General features: G+C 33.3%; 2 protein-coding genes across 2 annotated transcripts; one reads left to right on the top strand and one right to left on the bottom strand.

Annotated features, from left to right (window-relative positions):
- Positions 1-13,094: 13,094 nt before the first annotated feature.
- On the top strand, positions 13,095-14,585 carry LOTGIDRAFT_174832 (hypothetical protein; the record flags this gene model as incomplete). Its single annotated transcript, XM_009054677.1, has 3 exons — positions 13,095-13,398; positions 13,913-14,113; positions 14,362-14,585. 3 exons carry the CDS (start codon positions 13,095-13,097, stop codon positions 14,583-14,585), a joined length of 729 nt encoding a protein of 242 aa, XP_009052925.1.
- A 4,379-nt stretch (positions 14,586-18,964) lies between these two features.
- Positions 18,965-20,980, bottom strand: LOTGIDRAFT_174831 (hypothetical protein; the record flags this gene model as incomplete). Its single annotated transcript, XM_009054676.1, has 3 exons — positions 18,965-19,051; positions 19,574-19,718; positions 20,868-20,980. 3 exons carry the CDS (start codon positions 20,978-20,980, stop codon positions 18,965-18,967), a joined length of 345 nt encoding a protein of 114 aa, XP_009052924.1.
- Between the last annotated feature and the right edge of the window lie 2,130 nt (positions 20,981-23,110).

Genomic DNA, 23,110 nt, shown 5'->3' with positions numbered 1-23,110 from the left:
ACAAAAGAATTTAATACAATTTACCAAGTCAAATATTTCGAAGAAATTGAAGATGAGACATGTCTCTGTGTAAATGTTATATAACGAAATTGTAAAGAACCTAACTAGCACTTTTAATTTGGTAGAAATAATTAACTCAGCAAGTGTGAAAATCACAAACTTCACGTTTTATCTGCACGAAATTTACATTGTTTTTTTGTGTGCATCGTTTTAGGTGCATATTGTATTAGTTCGAATCGTTCTTACTTGGAAAAATAATTTGAAAAAATGATGAAAAAATGTATATCCACTTGCCATTCGTCATCAATATTCTAACCTAAAATGTCCTCAATAATTGTGTGTATCCATAATTATTCACGTTTGAAAGTTCAAAATTCGACTCGAATTTAAGTGAGACTAGGCCATATTTAGAAAACACATATAGAAATAGACAGTGAAATTTCTAGTTTGAGGGATTATGCGTATTTAGTTCGTTTTAGTACTTCTTAGACTATTAAAGCACAATTAAGACCCAAATTAATCCCCGAAAATGCCGACTGTTCCCCTTTAAAGCATGATATAAATTTAATAATTTGAACCTCAATAACACATAATCTTGAAACAAAAACTTGGGGCTGAATTTTTCATCAAACATTTAAATAATTTTGTAAAACATTTTAATTCAGTAGTGCAGAACATTTCACAGTTATTTGACCTATAACTTGTAACCAACTTCGTTAATATTTTACTATTGTTGAAATTCGCCCAGGTTTCTTTTGAAAAAGTCTGGTTTTTCAGGTCAATTGCCAAGTATATTTACTTTGGACCGTCAAACATACATCATTAGAAACTGTATCATTACATGACAAAAGAACACACAGTCTCTCATTTAAAGGGACAGATGCACCATTTTTGACCAATCGTACTTTAGTCTCAGAAACGGGAATTGTTTAGCTAAGCTAATCGGTAATAGTTTTCACAGCTCAACGCCAAAATTGTGTGTCCAGAATTATTTGCGTTTGAAGATTAAAAGACGACTCGTCTTTTTTTTGAGACTATGTCATATTGAGAATAGACATAGAAATCATATATCGAAATAGAACTCGTCCCGTTAAATTCACTATAGTTGACCACATGACCACTCTTTTACAATATGAATATAGAAAGAAAATAACATGGATACAAATAACATTTTTTTCCGCCATCTTTAAAGTGATACTACGTCTTAGAATGAACATAAAATTTAAGTTATCTCAATGCTCAATATGAGTATATATATTAATCAGTGAACTTACCTGGTGTCATAAAGTTACAACAGAATCCCTGTAAAATCTGGAAAATTGGAAAATTCATAAAAGTTATCTTAATATTAAGCGTTTTTCAATAGTTAATAGCATATTCATGGATGATTACTAAGTTATGTGGATTTATAGGATTATATAAGGATCATGTTATGTTAATTATGACACCAGGTATATCTACTGATGAATATATACTCTTATTGCCAAGTTTAAAATTGTTGAATTTAATGTTCGTTCTAAGACGTAGCGTGAGTCGAGGTAATCACAAGGGGTAGTACCTCTCAAGTGGGGTTTCCCGCGTTCTTGACCTCTACTCTTAAATTGACCTCGACATTGTCAGACATATTTTGAAGACGGAATAATATGCCTCGTAGGAAATTAAGCGACTCCGCGAAAAAGCAATTCATATAATTTAGAATGAATACTCCACCACTGACACAATTTTCAAAGAATATTAATCATTGCCAAAGTTTGTTTGCATACACCGGAAGATGATTGTTTCCTGTTTTAGCGCTGAAACTGAATGGATTCATCGCTTGCTCACTTTTTAAAAAATTCTGATTATAGTTTTATTGTCGCTTTTTCAAACTTGATTCAACCAATGGTCACTATTAAACACAATATTAGCCACAGAACGAGTGTATTCTAAGACTTAGTATCCCTTTAACTTAATTTCCCCGTGTGCTACAGGCTATGCACGTTAAAGATCCCTCGACAGTTGGAAATCTAAAAAGAGTAGGCTAATGCCGCTCTAAAAATTTCCCTCATTGCACCCTGCATGACGTTGCCCGTCTTCATTAGCCCACATGGTGCAGAAAAGATGGAGGTAAAACTCCACTCATTTCATTTCATTTGAACTTAATTTGATATTCATTCATTTGTATAATTATACATAAAAATGACAATTTTTCAGTATGCATTAAATCTTCTCGGAGCTAATTCTCATTATCATTCTCTTCTTTGATTGCAGGTTTATAAGATACCGGTCCTAAGACGTACTCAAATGTATCTTTATGTGCACGATAACTTTTACAAATTAGTAGAAGAAGCAAGGAACTAACAGACAGCCCTGTCGTACATCGTTACATGTCAAATAATATTCGCTTGATTAAAAAGCACTTAACTTTGTAATAATTTCTAGTAAAAGAATACATACCAATCTAAGTGTCCATTACAAATTAGTAGAAGAAGCAAGGACCTAACAGACAGCCCTGTCGTACACTGTCACAATGCTAACTAATAAATAAGTCTTATTCACAATTTAACCAATTCACTCACAATGAGCATACATTTACATGCCAAGTCGAATAAAAAATAAACCTCATCGTCGCCTTGTCACCTTTTTAAAAGAATTCGTTCATATTCGGCATCTTACTCAAGTATTGACCCGGGACAAACGAAACAGTCGATTTAAGACGACCTTTTTCGATCAATAAATTGTTACAAAAAGACACAGTCGTTTATGTATTTGTCAACAGCTAAGAAAATAAACTTCTGAACCAAAAAATCAGTTGCCAAACTTTCTCAAAGGAAGAAGTTTGTTTTTTTACACTTTTGGTGATTTTTGCTAAAAATCAACATAGATTTTTTTGGTACCACGAATGACCTTAGAAAGGTCAGCTTTTAATGGGGGTATTCACATTTGTCAAACTGAAAAATATTAATTAAAACGCATTACACCGATGCATCCAAAAACACCCCCATCCCCCATTTCATTTCAATGAATCACGTTCATAAAATACATGTAGATATCAAAAAGAAATTTAATCCCTAAATTACTAAAAGAGAAAAATTCTTCATTTAGCCAAAATCAAGCCCAGAAACAATGAGAAACAAAACTAAATACATAACCTGCAAGTTTTAGTTTTTATGTTACATGGTCATTGTTGACATACGTACATATCTTGGCTACAGTTATTTGATTTTAGATACTGTTTGTTGATTTTTGTCAAACTGACCACTGTCCATTTAACAATATGTCGACGTCTTCAATGCACATTGATGCCACAGCAAACGAAGAGTAATTACATATAGTAAATTAGTGACATTGCGGTAATGTTACGAAAGCACAAGCACGTGAATGAGGGCGATTGTAGCAGTTATCGTCTATTTAAGCATTTAATATTTTCTTTAAAGGGGCAGATTCGCCATTCGCCAGAAACGGGGATTTTTTTTAGCTAAGCTAATATCGTGTCATATATCTAGGGATTCTATTCTTTAGTTATGACACCTGGTAAGTCCAACTGATAAATATATACACTTATTGACAAATTTTGAGATTTTAAATTTTATATCCATTCTAAGAGGTAGTATACCTTTGAATTGTCTTAAACGATACCAGATATCATGCTGTCTCTCTTCCTTCAAATAATCGTTCAAAAATGGTAGATTTTATTATGAAACTTTCGCTTTTCTCGATCTGGGTTCCGTCAAATGTGTTAAATTTCAAACGTTACAATGACGTAATTGTTAATTCGTAAGATTCGATGGCTTGCCAATATTTAAACCATTTAAACAATTCCACCAATATTTTCACTAACACTAGAATCTCGGCTCAAGAAAAATATTACGTTTAAACCGGATAATCTTAATCCGTTAATCGTTAATGGATAGTTTTCGGTTTACAGTCTGCACTCTTCAAATTTTCACTTTAGAGTTTCAAAAAAAAATTCCTAATTTTTGCACAAATATTTTCTTTTAAACGTAAACACAAAAACGGTCGATAATAAAACTACAAATAACGCACATAATATTTGTCATGCAAATATTGTCACGGTCGATATGAATTGCCCTCTGCCCCGTGCCACTAGTCCTTACTGCTAGTAGAATCGAAACGTTTTCTTTGATGCCAATAGAGGATTGACCCAATCCATAATCCAATGATTAGCGCCTGACAAAATATTGGACAGTTTGCTACAACTGGTCTAATTAGAATTAGATCAAACTTTCGTTCGTTTTTTATTAGCTTTTATTTTTAATATAGCCACTTCAGTTAGGGTCTAACGACAGCCCTCTTAACATTCGTCGAATTTTTCGAACCTCTTGACCTCACCTGATAAACATCGCGTCACTGAATGCCAGAGCTGGAGAGGGTATAAATTTGATCGGTTAAAGCAGACGTCATCGAGGCTGTTGTAAGACCCTAACTGTAGTGGTTATATTAAAGATAAAATCTAATAAAAAATGGAGCGAAAGTTTGGTCTGAGTTTAATTAGACTGTTAGATGTTTTCTGGGACACGTATGTGTATGCAATTTTGCGTCCCGTGTCATATACGTAGATGAGAAAACCTCTATCCAAATATTTCAACATAGAAAGCTTAATTAAATGAGCGTGTGCCTTTAACTTTGATAATTATTCTGCTCTATTAAGCTTTCAAATCGTCTGGGAATGCAATCTCTTGGAACCGATTTGTTGTGGAAAAATCTTTGTTAATTATATAATGTTGATTTGAACAAATTCAACTGATACAGTCAGTTCAACTTGAAAGTCAATCTCAATCAGTTTTAAAGGTATACTACCTCTTAGGATGACCACAAAATTTTTAAACTTGGTCAAAATGAGTCTTTGTTCATTAGTGGATTTAACTGGTGTCAAAACTATACAACAGAATCCCTCTGTAATGCAATAAATCCTTAAAACTAAGTAATAATTCATTATTTAATGGATATATCATCTTATATAGAGATTCTATTCTTTAGTCATGACACCTGGTAAGTCCAACTGATGAATATAATATACTCTTATTGACCAAGTTAGAGACTTTGAGAATTTTATGTTCATTCTAAGAAGTAGGTTAGTATGCCTTTAATTAGAATTATAAAAAACGATTAACAGAGAATCAGAAGGAAGCCAATTTAATTTGACATAATTTTCGTTTTAAACAAATGGTTTATTATCTGTTTGAAGTTCATTATATCGCACTGAAGCAATTGATATGAAAAGAATGTCATTTTACAGCAGGGGGTAATTTTGAAATATGTTGGGGGTAATGATGTGCTTTGTAGTCTGACCATAGAACTGTAATAGAAGCAACGCCAACTCGTCACGTGACTGCAGCGCTTGCGCGAAAACTTAGTTATAGTTTATTGTCCAGCCTGGCATAAATATTTTTGAACAATTATAATCTAAGTCGTCTTATTCAGTGAAGCTATATTCTATGTTAAAGATTGCAGAAAACCTACAAGAAAATGAAGAAATAGTAAGGATTTATATGGGAAAAAGGGCAATATTAAGGATTTACAGGGAAGAGGGGTAATAGTAAGGATTGATAGGGGGAGGGAGGTAATAGTAAGCATTCATAGGGAGAAGAGAGGGTAATAGTAAGGATTTATAGGGAAAAGGGTAATAGTTAGGATTTATAGGGGAAGAGTGGTAATAGTAAGGATTTATAGGGAAGAGGGGTAATAGTAAGGATTGATAGGGGGAGGGAGGTAATAGTAAGCATTCATAGGGAGAAGAGAGGGTAATAGTAAGGATTTATAGGGGGAAGAGGGGTAATAGTAAGGATTTATAGTTGAGAGTGGATGGTAAGGATTTATAGGGGGAAGGGAGTAATAGAAATGATATATAGGGGAGAGGGGTAATAGTAAGCATTTATAGGGGAAGGGAAGTAATGGTAAGGATTTATAGGGGGAAGGGAGGTAATAGTAAGGATTTAAAGGAAAGAGGAGTAATAGTAAGGATTAATAGGAGGAATTGAGGTAATAGTAAGCATTCATAGGGGAAAGGGAGGTAATAGTAAGAATTTATAGACACGTAATACTAAGCTTTTATAGGAAAAGGGGGTAATGCAATCGACCAAGGATCCTGGAAGGGGTAATAGAAAGTAAAAGATTGGAAAAACCTGTTCTAAAGGATTACACTGCGTTTACATGTATCAGTAAACGCAAACGCAAACGCAAACGCAAACTCAAACTCAACCGCAAACTTAATAAAAAAACGGACCACAGCAAATCCTATCTAATCCTTAGCAAAAATCAAATTTTCTGCTTACACGAGTCCTCAAACTCAAACTCATCACCTCCGTAAGCGCAACGGATGGCTCAGTGAGCGATTTTATATTTTTGCGTTTGCGGACGACCGCGGACAGCTTTACCCCCTTTATGCACCCCTTTATTACTGTAGGGGACTTTCCTCTCCTCTTATGTTTACTGACCCAATATCGCCCGGTTTCCTTTATACAATGACGGTTTTGCGGAATAATCGTACGTACACATGTAATCAAAGTTCACAACCTTTTTCAGCCTTCACATCCCTGGAGCAATCACCTAGACCTTTCACACCCCAAAAATTTATCAACATTTTCAGAATTTTTGTGATGATATGAGGTGCTCTCTCAATTCAAAATAAACTAGAACCGTTATAACGGTACCGAAGCAGTGCGCATCCAACCTGATACATCGATAAAACGTTGCATTTTAAAGTCACAATAGGATTTCTTACCGGAAAGAAAAGCATGTAAACGTTCAATAGTAGAAAAAATCGTTTAAACCGTTTACCGTTCGGTGGTGAAAAGACGCATGAATTTGGTACCATTCGGTACTAAAAGGTGTTAACATTCGGTAGTAAAAAGTCAAATTTTCAAATAGCTGTAAAGTTAAAAGTTCAATTCGCACAACAAAAATGAAAATATTTTTGGAAAGGTACAGTAATTTGTGTTTCGGCCAAGAGGTAAACAGAGGTCAAATAAAAGAGAATATAAGCCTTAAAAGTGTTGAAAATTGCTGTTTTGGGACGTTTGTAAAAGCGAAAATATATGTCGGACATCAAAGATAAAAGTATGAATGGACATCGTAGATCAATACCTTTGACCTTCTAAGACCAAGATTATGCATGTAAATGGTCAAAATATCAAAATTTTATAAATTGTAAATCCTATTCCCTTTTTTAAAGTAAAAGGCCTAAACAAAATGTAACTCTATCAGATATTGTCCCAAATAGTACTTTAATTTTTTGTAAAATTTCGATGGTGAAAAATGCAAACTTTTCGAGTTATAACAATTTGAATTATTTATGGGAAAGGTAAAAGTAACCCGGATTTGCCACGCCCACTGCAAAAATTTTGTGTTGTCTGTAATAATGTGTACAATGTCAAATAATGTTCAAAATTTCAAGTGTTTACAATCATTAGATCATGAGATATTCGTAGTTAAAAGTTTTTTTTAAGGCAACGGTGACTGTCGATGGATTATAGAAACCGTTAAAATTACGCAAAGTTACTATAGAAGTCAATACAAAATTTTCAAATTCAATTTTAATCAAAATACCAAGTGTTATATATCATTTGAAAGAATAGATTGCGTGTAATAAGGACAAAAGATAAATTTTCGCTTATGTAAATTAGGTCACGTGATAGACCTTTTTTTAAAGTTAAAAATCGCGATTTTCAATTGGCTGTAGAACCGGAAGTTAACGGAGCACCGTGAAAATATTATCGGATATATCTCGTAATGGGCAACAACCTTTGTTCAGGTCAAAAGGTCAACAAAGGTTAAATAAAAGTAATATGAGCCTTTGAAGTTTCGAAAATTGCTGTTTTCGGACGTCTGTAAAACCGGAAGTATATGTTGCACATCAAAAATCAAAGTAAGAATGGTCATCTTAGATCAATGACCTTTGACCATGCAAAGGTCAAGGTCATTTACGTTAATGTTCAAAAATAAAAATTTTTAAAATTGTTAAACCTGTTCCCTTTTTTAAAGTGAAAAACGCAAACAACTGTAATCTTATCACAAATTGTCCTAAGCAGTGATCTACTTTCATGCAAAATTTCTAGGATGACAATTGCAAACTTTGCGAGTTATGACAATTGCAAATATTTCAGGTAAAGGTAAATGCCCACCGGATGTGCCACGCCCACTTCAAAAATTTTAATTTGTCTGTGATAATGTCTACATTGTTAAATAATGTTCAAAATTTCAAGTCTTTACAATCATTAGATCATGAGATATTCGTAGTTAAACTTTTTTTAGGGCAACGGTGACTGTCGGTAAATTATAGACACAGTGATTTTACGCACAGTTACTATAGAAGTCAGTACAAAATTTTCAATTTTTAAAACGCGCAATTTTGATCAAAATATCAAGTGTGATATATCGCCAAAAAGGAGAGATCGTGCACTCTAAGAATATATAAGAAATTTTGTTATATGTTAATTAGGTCACGTGACAAAGCTCTTCAAAGTTAAAAATCGCGATTTTCAAATTGCTGTAGAACCGGAAGTTAGCAATGCACAACAAAAGTGAAGATATTATCGGATATATCTCGTAAGGGGCAACAACTTTTGTTCAGGTCAAAAGGTCAACAAATGTCAAATAAAAGTAATATGAGCCTTTGAAGTTTCGAAAATTGCTGTTTTGGACGTCTGCAAAACCGGAAGTATATATCGGACATCAAAGATCAAAGTAAGAATGGTCATCCTTAGTCAATGACCTGTGACCATGCAAAGGTCAAGGTAATTCATGCTAAAGATCAAAAATGAAAATTTATAAAATTGTTAAACCTATTCCCTTTTTTAAAGTAAAGAATGCAAACAACTGTAATCTTATCACAAATTGTCCTAAGCAGTGATCTATTTTCATGCAAAATTTCTAGGGTGACAATTAAAAACCATGAGAGTTATACCAATTGCACATATTTCAGGTAAAGGTAAATGCACACCGGATGTGCCACGTCCACTTCAAAAATTTTAATTTGTCTGTGATGATGTGTACATTGTTAAATAATGTTCAAAATTTCAAGTCTTTACAATCATTAGATCATGAGATATTCGTAGTTAAACTGTCGGTAAATTATAGACACCGTGATTTTACGCACAGTTACTATAGAAGTCAGTACAAAATTTTCGATTTTTAAAACGCGCAATTTTGATCAAAATATCAAGTGTGATATATCACCAAAAAGGAGATTTTATGCACTCTAAGAATATATAATAATTTTTGTCGTATGTTAATTAGGTCACGTGACAGAGCTCTTCAAAGTTAAAAATCGTGATTTTCCAATGGCTGTAGAACCGGAAGTTAACGATGCACAACAAAAGTGAGGATATCATCGGATATGTCTCGTCAGGGGCAACAACTTTTGTTCAGGTCACAAGGTCACCAAAGGTCAAAGTCACTAGATATGAGCCTTAATATTTTTGACAATTACTGAAAACATAAAACCGGAAATAAAAAAAATGCGAATCCAAAATTCAAAAATCGGCTTCCTACGTTTTGTTAGCAATCGATTACAGATTCTTTAGACACCAAAATCACACAAATCAGATTTACCCCTGAAGCTTAATATCGATTTTTACAAAAATTGGTCACATCAAGATGGCGTCTAACACGTTACTTCCGGTTCAATTTTTTTCATTGTTATAGGGACAATTTTAACTAATTTCAAAAAGAATTTTTCAAATACCGACAAAATTCCGGAAGTTGAAATTTCAAGTTTAGAGGCGAATGACCTCAAAACTGGAAGTGATATCGAAATTTTGAAAATAGATTTTTGTCAGGAATCAAAATGCATATCAACTATTAAATTCTTAGACCGATTGAAATAAAATTGTAGAAGTTGAAAAAAAAACGCTAAAATTAAAACAAAAAAAGTCAGCGACAAAAGTCTAAATCTGAAATTTTATAAAGTGCTATCTTTTAGTCATTGGTTTAAAGTAATGAACAAAACAAAAGTTACGGTCAAAATAGATGCAGAATTAGAGCAGTAATTCGAAATACGTAAAGAATGGTTAACGTCATACGTCATTTCCGGTTGAAAGAAAATGCGTCATTTTACATTTAAACAGTAGCGACACGCAAAGTATAAGAAATAATAGTGTCAGACAATGTGTGACATGTGCAGTTTTGGCTGACCAGAAGTAGACAAAAAAAAAAAAAAAAAAAAAATAGTCATTTGCAAAACAATGCGGTGCGTTCCAAGAACGCACTGCAATAAACCTTTTTCTATTTCCTCAGAAAATGGGAAAAAAATTTACCTTTGTAACATTACAAATTAACTTAAGTAAACGTAAACAAAAATAGCTTTCAAATTATCGTGAAATATCTAATCCCAAATCTTTTAATCCACTCAACAATTATTCTTTAGCTTGGTTGAACGGAGATGTCGATTTTTGCCGACATCAGAGAAACCTTACTTGTTCCATGGCCATATCTGATCAAATTTTGCCCAAGGTGAATAATATGATCATGTTTTATGGATAGTTAAAACATTTAATTAAAGCCAATTATAAAATATCACTTTAATGGTAGTGTTTATTGTAATGAAACATCGGCCTTAAACATATGTTCCCTTATTTCATTTATGAAAATGAAAATGCTAATACTTATATGAATAGAAAAAAATACCAGTTTATCTCACATGACCATAATTAGTTGTTCATAATTAGCTAAATTAGAAGAGAATTACCATCAGAATTCCAATGAATGACCGATCGAAAAAGGTCAAAAAGTCTGTTTTTGTTTATCCAGACTGTACAAACATAGACATTTATGATTAGTTAAAACCCTTAATTATGCGCAATAAGAACATAATGATATGATTAAGAATACGTAATAATTCATTAGAAACATCAATTAATCAAATAGTTTCCTTAATTTGACACTAACAAAATAAGGAAACCTATCTTTAAAGGGATTGCTACACTTTGAGAATAAAAGAGAATTTAAATGAATGGAGTTTTACGTCCTACTCTTCTGCACCTTATTGGATTAATGAATGCCATGCGGTGTGCAATGAGGGAAATTTTGCCAGGACCGCGGTATTACCTGCTCCTTTTCAACTACAACTGTCAAAGGATCTTTAACGTACACAGCTTGTAGCACACAGGACCTTGGTTTATTGTCCTATCTGAAAGACTAGACGCTTTTTCCATGACAGCCCCTCTTACCTGCATCACTGACAGGGGGAAATCGAATTATGTTTGTGGTAGAGCCAGACAGGGTTATTTACAAACACCTAATGTGATATTAAAAGAATGAACTCCTTTAATTGCATGTTTGGATTAAAAATCAATGTAACCATATATTTTTATCGCATCATTGTGATTTCATATAATGTGATTTTTTAGCGGGAGAGCAAAGCATATAGCCCCAGTGGAGCTGCGTTATAGTTGATTTAAAATCAAATTAATTTTGATAATGTCTTTAAAGGAATACTACCTCTATTATACTAAAGAAGAATAGAATCTCAATATAAGACGATATATCCATTAAACTAAATAATTATTGAAAAACGCTTCTAAGCATGTTTCAAAATAACTTAGTTTATTGAATTATTACTTAATTTTATAGATTTATTGGATTAAAGAGAGATTCTGTTGTATAGTTATTAAATCAGTTAAGTCCATTGATGAACAAAAACTCGTTTGGCCAAGTTTTAAAATTTCAATTTTCCGATCATTCTAAGAGGTAGTATACCTTTAAAGAAGCTAAAAATCTATTCTCAGGCGTTAACTGATGGTTGGAATCTAGTCGATTCGATTTTTGTGACTTGACTTTGATAACATTGTGAATGAAAGGCATTCTGTTAATCAAGGCCTAAAGGAATCCAGGATAAATCTTTAATGGAACGCTTTGTAAAAAATAGTGGATATTTGGAATCTGTGAAAGGGGCGGTTCTTTAATTAAAATCAAAGCATGTTTCAGTGCCTGCGTTAATGAATTTCGACATCATTAAAACTATATAAAGTCATTGAAGAATATTACTGTCTGATTTTGGAAAATATGAGGAGAGTTGCTAGACTGCATTCATTCTATAGAAAATTATAAAGTTTTTGTTATCAATTTGTTGGCTTAACCATTAGTTGAGAGTTGTTGCTGAACAGCTTATACTTTGTTACTCATATCGTGCTCTTCACAGTAAGAGTTGTTCGTGAACAGCTTATACTTTGTTACTCATATCGTGTTCTTTACATTAAGAATTGTTTCTGAGCAGCTTATACATTGTTACTCGTATCGTGTTCTTCACTGAAAGAGTTGTTCGTGAACAAGTTTACTTATGTTACTTTAAGTTGTTGCTGAACAATTTATACTTTGTTACTTATATCGTTTTCTTTACAGTGAGCGTTGTTCCTGAACAGTTTATTCATTTTTATTCGTCGTCGTTTGTCGTGTTCTTTACTGAAAGAGTTGTTCGTGAACAATTTATGCTTTGTTACTCATATCGTGCTCTTTAAAGTAAGAGTTGTCCCTGAACAATTTATATTTTCTTGTACATCGTGTTCTTTACAGTGAGAGTTGTTCCTGAACAATTTCTACTTTGTTAATCATAACGTGCTCTTTACAATAAGAGTTGTTCCTGAACAAATTTACTTATATTATTTAAGTTGTTCCTGAACAATTTATACTTTGTTACTCATATCGTGCTCTTTACAGTAAGAGTTGTTCGTGAACAAATTTACTTATGTTACTTTAAGTTGTTGCTGAACAATTTAAACTTTGTTACTCATATCGTGCTCTCTACAATAAGAGTTGTTCGTGAACAAATTTACTTATGTTACTTTAAGTTGTTGCTGAACAATTTAAACTTTGTTACTTATATCGTGCTCTCTACAATAAGAGTTGTTCCTGAACAAATTTACTTATATTATTTAAGTTGTTCCTGAACAATTTAAACTTTACTGCTCATATCGTACTCTTTACAGTAAGAGTTGTTAGTCAACAATTCATATTTGTCGTACATGGTGTTCTTTGAAGTAAGAGTTGTTCCTGAACAATTATTCATATACTGCGTACCACGCTTTACCCCTGTGCTTTTGGCTATTCACAATATAATATCTTACTATTTCTACAGTGAATTTAGCCCCGTTTAGGACATGACGATGTACTTTATCATTCTTCTTTGTATAGTTCTGAGTACGACATCAGCAACGAACTTTCGTCAAACCAGAGCCAAGCGAAGACCAGATTTTGAAGACAAAATAAAAGAGTCAAGTTTGCTATTAGCATCCGATACAGCCTCAGTGACTGCATGTAGTTTGTTGTGTATGGGCGATATTCGATGTGTTTCGTATTTCTATGTTCGCACCACTAGACTCTGTCAGTTGCATTCTATAGTCTTCTATAGTCAACAGTTGACGACGGCGTCTCCGGAAACGTCTTATTATCAACTTTACGAAGGTATGGGTTTTATTTAGTTTAACTAAACTTAGACCAAACTTTCGTTAGTTTTTTTATTAGCTTTTATTTTTAATATAGTCAGTTAGGGCCTAACGACAGCCCTCTTGAACGTTCAACAAATTAATCTTTCGACCTAACTCGATGACGTCTGCTTTAATGAATCGAATTTCTACCGTCTCCAGCACTGGTATTTTATGACTCAGTGTTTATCGGGTTAGGTCAAAAGTTCAACGAACGTTGAAGAGGCCAGTCGTTAGATCTTAACTAAAGTGGCTGCATTAAAAGTAAAAGCTAATAAGACGGAGCGAAAGTTTGGGGTTTTAATTGTACGTTTTTTCTAAGCGTTCGTTCTTTAGAAACATATAAATTTTGTATGTGTATCGGGGACACCGATAGCACCAACTTGCATCATTCCAGTTTTCAATCTGACGTCTTTGGTCCCTGCAATTCTACTTAAACTAAGCGTTTTACATCGCTAATCAAATTTTACAATGTAAATTGAACCCTATTTCAGATTGGTGTTTACCTGGGGATCAACACAACCTGTATCGTCAAGAAGATTCGTGTTATAAATACTACAACCTCACATATTACCTAGACTATGAACAATCCATAGACCTCTGTCTTTACTATTCGGCGACTATGTTGATGGTCAAAACCGAAGAGAAGTACAACCACATCAAGAACTATCTACTGGATGAACAGCATGGTACATGTAAGTTACCATCTTTGTTGGTTTAAGGCCTGTTTCCAAATTTGGGATGAGGGGGTGGGGGTTGCAAGGATTTGGGTTTCGTTTTGTGTTCGTACAAACAAGACAATTCCGTAAATCAAAAGTTTCGTTCAAAGAATGGCAAATAGGGAGTAAAGGTAGTATCGTTTCCTCCAAAGAGAAGTACCATCAGTTGGTTTATTTATTGATATTGCAATTTTAACTTAACTTTTGTTATACTTTCCTTTCAGACGCTTGGGACCAATTTTTTATCGCAGCCCGAAATGATACCGGCACGTTATTATGGTCTGATAATACCCCAGTGGACTTCACTGACTTTGCATCCGGTGAGCCAAGCAGCAATGATGAGATGTGCGTAACGCTACATGAGATATTTTCTTTTAAATGGAATGACGTCGATTGTAACTATGATTGTCGGGTTATTTGTGAAAAATTCAAGCCTAAAGATGACTAACGACTTCTTAGTCCGAAACATTTGCCTCTATCTGATGGATAATATGAATGACAGTTGTTGGGTGGAGTAGAGTCAGCAAAAATAGTCACTGATTAATCGGACTTTTCCACACCTCGAAAGATTTTGTAACATACCGGTAATATAAATGGCCTTTGCGATGACTGTAAATTAGTGTTGGGCATCACTGTATCCTTCATTTTGTTACTATCACGTGACTCTGTGACCTTTAAACTTTTGACTACGCACGCAGTTTAAATTTGCCGATGCGATATCAGGTTCTTTAAAAAAAATAGCTTGCCAGGCAAGGTAATATACACTAAATAAAAATAAAAATATTTGGCAGTACAGTAACAATTTTTGAGGCAATACCGAATAATATAACCAAGTTTCATCCAAATCTGTCAAAAATTGGGCCTTCTAGAGTGTTTACAGGCTACAACTTGAACGCGTTTTTAAGAACAGTGGCAATAATATTTTTCGTTTTTTCTGATTTTCGTTCATCTTTGGGTGATTACATACTCACACTGAGTTTCGTCAAAATCCATCAAGAATTGTGCCTTCTAGAGTGTGAACATGCTAAAAATTGAACGCAGTTTCAAGAAAAGGGTCAAATTATTTTTCGATTTTTCTGATTTTCAATAGGGTTTATCCTTAAGTGACAACAAACACTCAAACCAAGTTTCGGCAATATCCGTCCAGAATTGTTCCTTCTAGAGTGTTTAGGCTAAAAGCGTTTTCAAGAACAAGGGCAATAACTCATACTAAATATTTTTTGATCTTTTTGATTTTAATTAGGGATCATCCTTGAGTGATAACAAACACTCACACCAAGTTTCATCAAAACCCGTCAAGAATTGCGTCTTCTAGAGTGTTTACGAGCAAAGGGCAATAACTCATACTAAATATTTTTCGATTTTTCAGGTTTTTAATAGGGTTAATGCATGTGGGCGTATAAAAAGGGTGATAAAATTGTTTTCCATTGTAGATTTGATTTTATGTTTGGAAATATTATATGATTGAAAATTAAAATAATTAGTTATATCCCGAATGCATCAGTAAAAAGATAACTTTTGTTTTGCTGGTTTTATGTTTCAAAAGATGACAGTCGATGTTATATGCATCCATGAGACGTTTATTAGTGAGGCCAAATATAAAACGTTTGTGACACGACAGTTTACGCTGGAATATATCAATCGACAAAGGGAAAACTCCAATTTCAGCCAAACATCCAATATAAGACGTAACAATATTAGACGTTCGTTTTGAGATAACTGATTGAAATATATAATCCAATACACTACATCCATAATAGCAAAAACTTGTGTTGGTGAGTCTAGAAAATCTCCTATGTTCCACCATTTAGTATACAAATATCGGAACAGAGAGATAGATAGATTGATCAAGCATCTATCTACCAAAACTGGTAACTTCTGTACCGGTAAATTTATTCTCTGACGCAAAGATAGGGTATTCACTTTCTATATTTTTAGTTTCCTAGCATTGAAATCGCCACCTAAAATTATATTTCCAAGATTTTGGTAGTAAATGATGTATGTTTCCAGCATAGTGAATGGGTCATAAGACTTTGTTGATCAGATATCTGAATTATTTGAAGGAATGTAAATATTGCATATAAACAAATCTTGATCGGTCGGTTTTAAATACATCTTTGTTCACTTTCAACCAGACAATATCGCCATCAAGATTATTGATAAAAGATATACCATTTGGAGTTTGTGGTAGGTGATTTATTCCTAGCAAAGACAAATCCTGTATATCCTGATAGGGAATAATGATATACATGCAAGTCAATTTCAGCTTGGCTAATCCAAGTTTCTTGGACACAGACTATATCTGAATGATCCACTAATTTTTCTGAAATATGTATGCTAACTACATCATTCAATTTTCTATGAAGACCATTGATATTCCTAAAGCCTATTTTGAAATTAGACATCATTGAAATTATTAGTAAACGAAAAACAAAATAGAACATCCATGGAAACAAGGATATATCAAGAGAGGATAAACATATTTAAAGGTTGTTATAGTGTTTCAGTCAAAAACTATTACCACCTACTTGTTCTGTGATTTATGGCTGTTCAAATTTTTATCAGTTCTGTAAGCTTGATTTCCTTGGTAGTATATACTGTAAACCCCTGCAGATGTTCGTATGGGGAGATTCCATTTGGTGACACTAGCCAATACTGTATATTAAAAGCATTGAGATATACTGAACTTTGATAGAGGTCAGATTTAACATTCCCCTTTTGAAAATCAAAGAATTTTGCCTTTGTTTTCTTTACAGAGAAATGTTCTCTGAAAGTAGCTAGCCTCCACTTGTTTTTTTAAATATCGATTCTTATTTAAAGTATAATTTGTTTGTGAGGTTTCACACTTACTAGTATTGTTACTTGAAGACACATTTAGTCTTCCAGTTAACACAGGATTGTTAGCTACACTTGGTACTATGGCCATTTTTAACGAATGTTCCAGATATTCACATAAAACTGACACTAAATATAAATTTATCCAAAGAAATAAGTTGATTTAAGTAATCCAAGTAAAGTAAGAATCACAGTAAGTTAAAATTCTGTTGACATTTTACATCCGACTTCTGTTCCTGATTGGACCAATTAAATTGGGTTAAATTGGCTTTTACAACTGACTTTTCTGTTCCTGATTGGACCAATTAAATTGGGTGCTACATGATACTTTTTTTGTTCTTGATTGAACTAGTGAAGACAGATGCTATGCAGTAGCCATTATGCAATGCAATATAATATGTTGGAACTTTTTCATCTAAACCTACTTTTGTTTCTTTTTCTTCTTCTGAGGTGGTGTCTGTCTTCTTTCTTCATTTAAATCTGGCATGTGGGCTTCTTCGTTGATAGCAAACTCATATCCTACTAAAAAGTAGACAAGATTATGTCATGTAAGATCATTCCATGGTAAAATGAGAAACTTTTCCAGGCTGAAGCGGTTGACATGGGACAACCCTAAATATCAAGTTAGTCCTACCCCAAATATCAAGTTAGTCCTACCCCAAATATCAAGTTAACCCAGCTAAAAACAATACTCAACCTTAAGCATAATTACTGCGTTTACTGTCCTCCCCACTACTGGCACTGTTTCCATTAACTCTTCCTCTTTTATTGTGACAACCAGTTCCTCTACTTGTTCCTGAGGACGATCTACTGTCACCTTCTTCAGATGTGTCATCTTTTACCCCTTCTTTAATGGTTCTCTAAATAGTATATCTGTATACCGTTAGCCATTTGGACTCTCTAAACAAGTCAACAAACTCAATTACCAAATAACATTATTACATACATTTTGACATACATCACTGACAGAAAGTAACCAAGTAACAAAGGATTGAAACCACAAATAATAAAGTAGGACTTACGATGAAGAAAGCAGTCATATTTAAAACAGCGTCGACAGAACAGGGAATGCATGGTTTCTTCACGAGGTACTGATTTTGCTCCTGGTCCATCAATGTTTGGCGTACATTCTGGTGGTAGGGTAAGTGGACTAAGTATCCAGATATATTTGAAACCGCGAGCTTCAAATGGAATAACTTTTTTCTAGGTTTAGTACTAATAATATCCAGATTCAACTTACTTTTCCTTTAATTCTTCAGGGTTTCCTTTTGCTTAAGTATGATATCACGTACTGCTGTAGGTTTGGATCAGCTTTTATAATCATCATCATCTAAAAAGTTTAATTTTTCCATTTAAGCTTAGATCTAATTTTTGTATTTTTGTTTTTGATTTTGTTATTTCATTCACGATTAGATTTAGATTTAGATCCCATCCTGCCAACATTTTTGATATATAATCCTTAATATGACAGCTGGAAATGGGAGTATCTTTCCAATAAAGGACCCAGACATGAGCAATGTAAGCAAACTCACTGACCAAGAGATGGAAACAAATTTCTATAAAACAAAAACCACTTGATTCAAATCTTCAAAGTTTATCCTAAGCTGTGGAAACACCTTTCTGATTAAATTTCCAAACAGACTGCTTGTTTATGAAATGTATATAGGTCAACTCACTCAACAGGACCAAGCATTTTATGACAATATTCTACAAAACAAATAAATAATCTTGACAAGAGCTGTCGAAACAGGTTCTGATATAAAAACCTCATTAGGACTTGACCTAGAAGCTTTCTACTATACTACATGATTTAAATTGTATGCCAACACATGTTTTGGACATAAGATCATAACAAAACTGGCCTAATAAGTTTCAGGATAATTTAACTCACAACTTACCAATAATTTTAAAGCCATTGTCATCAATATCAGGGTAATTAGCATGTAGATTGTTAACGAGTTCAATATATATAGCATTCCCTTTATAATTCTTTCACAAATCTTCAATAAAAGAACAGTCTTCATCCAGATTGTCATTACCCTCATATGGTATGTTGTGAAGTACTTTTTCATCTTCTACCTGAAAATAGGAAATAAATAAATAAATAGAATTCAATTCGCAAAAGCCCATTTATAGAGGCAAAAAAGAGAATTTCAGAACTTTAAATGTATTGCAGGGGAAATAAAAAGTTATCTAAAAGTTACCAATCTTACCATGAAATTCTGTGTCAAAGGAGCTCAGCAGTACATGGTTGGTATCATTTTTAAGGCATTCATAACACGTAATGGAACTGTTTGGTCGGGAAAATTCATCTTATTTATCACCTCACACTGGAAAAATTATAATAAATCACATCATATCACATCACATCTCATCTCATCTCAAGGAAATTTCATTAAAGTTTTTTTGAGGTCTCCTTTGTGACCTTAACATGACAGCTGCAGTAATCCTATCAATAAAACTTAATATAATGTTGCCATTACCGGTATATGATACTTTGGAGATACAATGTTCCTACTTGTTAATTACTCCTTATTGTGATATGTATCGTTTATAGCCCTTTTCTCATGATCGGCAATACCCAATTTTTCAGAAACACACCTTTCTTGTTACTGGTATACTACTGAAGGATTCTCTAACACGTATAGACTGGTTTGGTGGCAAAGATTCAACATACTTCCTGTGATTTTCTAATTGTTCATGTAAAGTGAAGTGAATTAAGGTCTCATAACGATAATACTTCCTCCTGAAACAAATCATCATTTTGATTATTTCATTAACATACAGTTTGGCAGTTATATTTTTTGGTTGGTATAGTGGGTATAAAAAATCAATACTACCTCTGAACAGAACAAACATAAAATTTTGGAAAAATTAAATTTTATGTGCATTCAAAAGGGTTGTATAACTTTAAATTCATTAACTTACAATAGTTTTTTTTCAATAGCTCAGATTTTCACTCTTCTTTCAAACTAATGTAGATCCCAAATATCCGGAAATGATTAATAATTTACATGTGCGATTTTGCGTGAACTTGTATCGGCCGAATTTTCTTTATAATCAAAAGCTGTAATACGAATTCCACAATATTTTTTTGACTTATTTATAGATCAATCATTGTACACACAAATAGGTGAAGCATTTTTTTACTCATGAAATATGGGTCAAAGTGAGGAATTCATAAAGAAAATCGAAACAAACTAATTTTAATTATTTTGTAGAATATCTGAGGAAACATCTAAGACATAAAAATTTTTTTTTCGGTTTTTTTAACTTTGATGAAATTCGAATTTGAATCCTTATATGCACGAAAATAGGTTACACCACTGCATTAAATTTTCTCTTATATGGATATCATTTTTATTATCAGTCAGTCAGTCAGTCAGTCAGTCAAAAATTATTAAGTTTATATTTTTTAAAAAGGCCACTTCAGTTAACAACAACAGTACTCTTAGACATTCGTCAAATTAACCTTTCCACTCGATCATCTGCATTACAGTAACCATCAAATGGTCATCAAATTTCCAACGTAGATATACCTGGTGTCATAAATAACATAACAGGATCCTTATATAATCTGATAAATCCAAAAAACTTAGTAATTATCCATAAATATGCAATTAACTATTGAAAAACTCTTAATATTAAGATAAAGCTTTCTTCAATAATTACTTAGTTTTATGAATTTTCCAATTTTCTAGATTTTACAGGAAATCTGTCGTAACTTTATGACACTAGGTAAGCCAACTGATGAATATATATTCTCATATTTACCATTTCGAGTTGAGAACTTAAGTTTTATGTTCATTCTAAGACGTAGTATCACTTTAACTTCTTCTGCATTTTTGTTTCTTCATATAGAACAAAGTTTCATAATATGAAAAGTATATTATACTCAGATCGCACATAATTCTTCCAGTCAACTACTAAAATGGTCTCTTCTTTAATCAACATAGCAGCCTGTGAGGCAGACGCAGCCTTCTGGATAGAACTTCGTAAATTATCCATATGAGTTGATACTATTCTCTGATTTCTAAAACAAAAACCAGCTTTCAGTAAATAAGCTTCTAGTATTATCATTTAAATTTCTTAACAATTCTATTGCAATTCAAAATGTTTAAGTTATATAGACTTCAGAATGATGGTTGCATTAGGCTATGACATTTCTAAAATTATCCACAAAAAAGCTTATACAATTTGATTTGATTCACAAATGCGGGTCATTTTCACAGGGTATTGAAATGAAAATTTTAAATCCTTTATATCCAAGAATCCGAAGACATTTTAAGTAAAATAGCATGCAAATGAATATTTAATTCTGAGTTCACTGTAGCGTGGGACTGGGAGTGTGGACAAGTGGGGGCACAGTCACAATGAACGGCTGTGGATTGCTGGAAGATTCAACAAACAACATACAATACCTGGAAAATGTTCCCTGTTTCTTTTAGAATTGGTAGTTTTAAAATGTCATTAATATAGTTTATGATTTATATTTCTAGTCCACTTTCATTGTTTTTATCTTCCGCCATAATCTTGTAATTAGAAAAAGAAAAGATAACTCTTCAACAGAAATGTATCAATTATCAGGACCGACCCAAGTAGACATTATTTTTCAATCTGTTTCCATCTTAAATGTCGAAATTCAACCTTCTATATCTCTATCCAGAAATCTAGCTGAAAATTTCCAATATGTCACATGTGATCCTTTACAACACTTAGTTTCGGGACAAAAAAAAATTCAAACTAAAAGTAGACCCTACATTTTATCAACATCCGCTTGACTGTTACTTTTTAGAAATATCCTGCCGCATGTAAATCTTTCGTCAATTCACAAAAACTGAAAAAAATGCAACTTACTGAGATTATTCCAAATCTACTCCAAAAATAAGTCAAAATAGGCATACATAAAACCTCTAAAGGAGAGGAGAAGAAGGTTTTCTAAAAATAGCAGCACGGACTACATTCGTATACAATCAATAAAAATTTATTTGTGTATAAGCACATTTGGTGCAGTAGTCCCTTGTAACTAGGAAAAATCTATTTTTTTCTCTAATTGTTTTTAATTGGGTTTTATGTGTTTTTCCGACTCCCTGGGGTCGAATTAGTAGGAAAAACCCAAAACATGGGCCAAATCGGTTTATTTGGCCAAGTTAGCTATTGTACGTTTTCCGTGCATATGGCCTATAAGAGCCGAATATCGGCAACTTTTCCGGGGCTAACTTTTTCCCTATGGGAGATTTCTCTGTTCTGTTTTTTTCCACATGCGTAGGGGGCCCAGGTGCATATGTGTGCCAAATTTCAGCTTTGTAGCTTGGTAAGTTTTCAAAATAAAAATTTATTTGTGTATAAGCACATTTGGTGCAGTAGTCCCTTGTAACTAGGAAAAATCTATTTTTTTCTCTAATTGTTTTTAATTGGGTTTTATGTGTTTTTCCGACTCCCTGGGGTCGAATTAGTAGGAAAAACCCAAAACATGGGCCAAATCGGTTTATTTGGCCAAGTTAGCTATTGTACGTTTTCCGTGCATATGGCCTATAAGAGCCGAATATCGGCAACTTTTCCGGGGCTAACTTTTTCCCTATGGGAGATTTCTCTGTTCTGTTTTTTTCCACATGCGTAGGGGGCCCAGGTGCATATGTGTGCCAAATTTCAGCTTTGTAGCTTGGTAAGTTTTCAAAATAAAAATTTATTTGTGTATAAGCACATTTGGTGCAGTAGTCCCTTGTAACTAGGAAAAATCTATTTTTTTCTCTAATTGTTTTTAATTGGGTTTTATGTGTTTTTCCGACTCCCTGGGGTCGAATTAGTAGGAAAAACCCAAAACATGGGCCAAATCGGTTTATTTGGCCGAGTTAGCTATTGTACGTTTTCCGTGCATATGGCCTATAAGAGCCGAATATCGGCAACTTTTCCGGGGCTAACTTTTTCCCTATGGGAGATTTCTCTGTTCTGTTTTTTTCCACATGCGTAGGGGGCCCAGGTGCATATGTGTGCCAAATTTCAGCTTTGTAGCTTGGTAAGTTTTCAAAATAAAAATTTATTTGTGTATAAGCACATTTGGTGCAGTAGTCCCTTGTAACTAGGAAAAATCTATTTTTTTCTCTAATTGTTTTTAATTGGGTTTTATGTGTTTTTCCG

This window comes from Lottia gigantea (genome assembly GCF_000327385.1).
Source record: "Lottia gigantea unplaced genomic scaffold LOTGIsca_220, whole genome shotgun sequence".
Classification (NCBI taxonomy): domain Eukaryota; kingdom Metazoa; phylum Mollusca; class Gastropoda; family Lottiidae; genus Lottia; species Lottia gigantea.
Note: the sequence above shows the minus strand (reverse complement) of the source record. Positions and strands in the feature narration are given on the sequence as shown.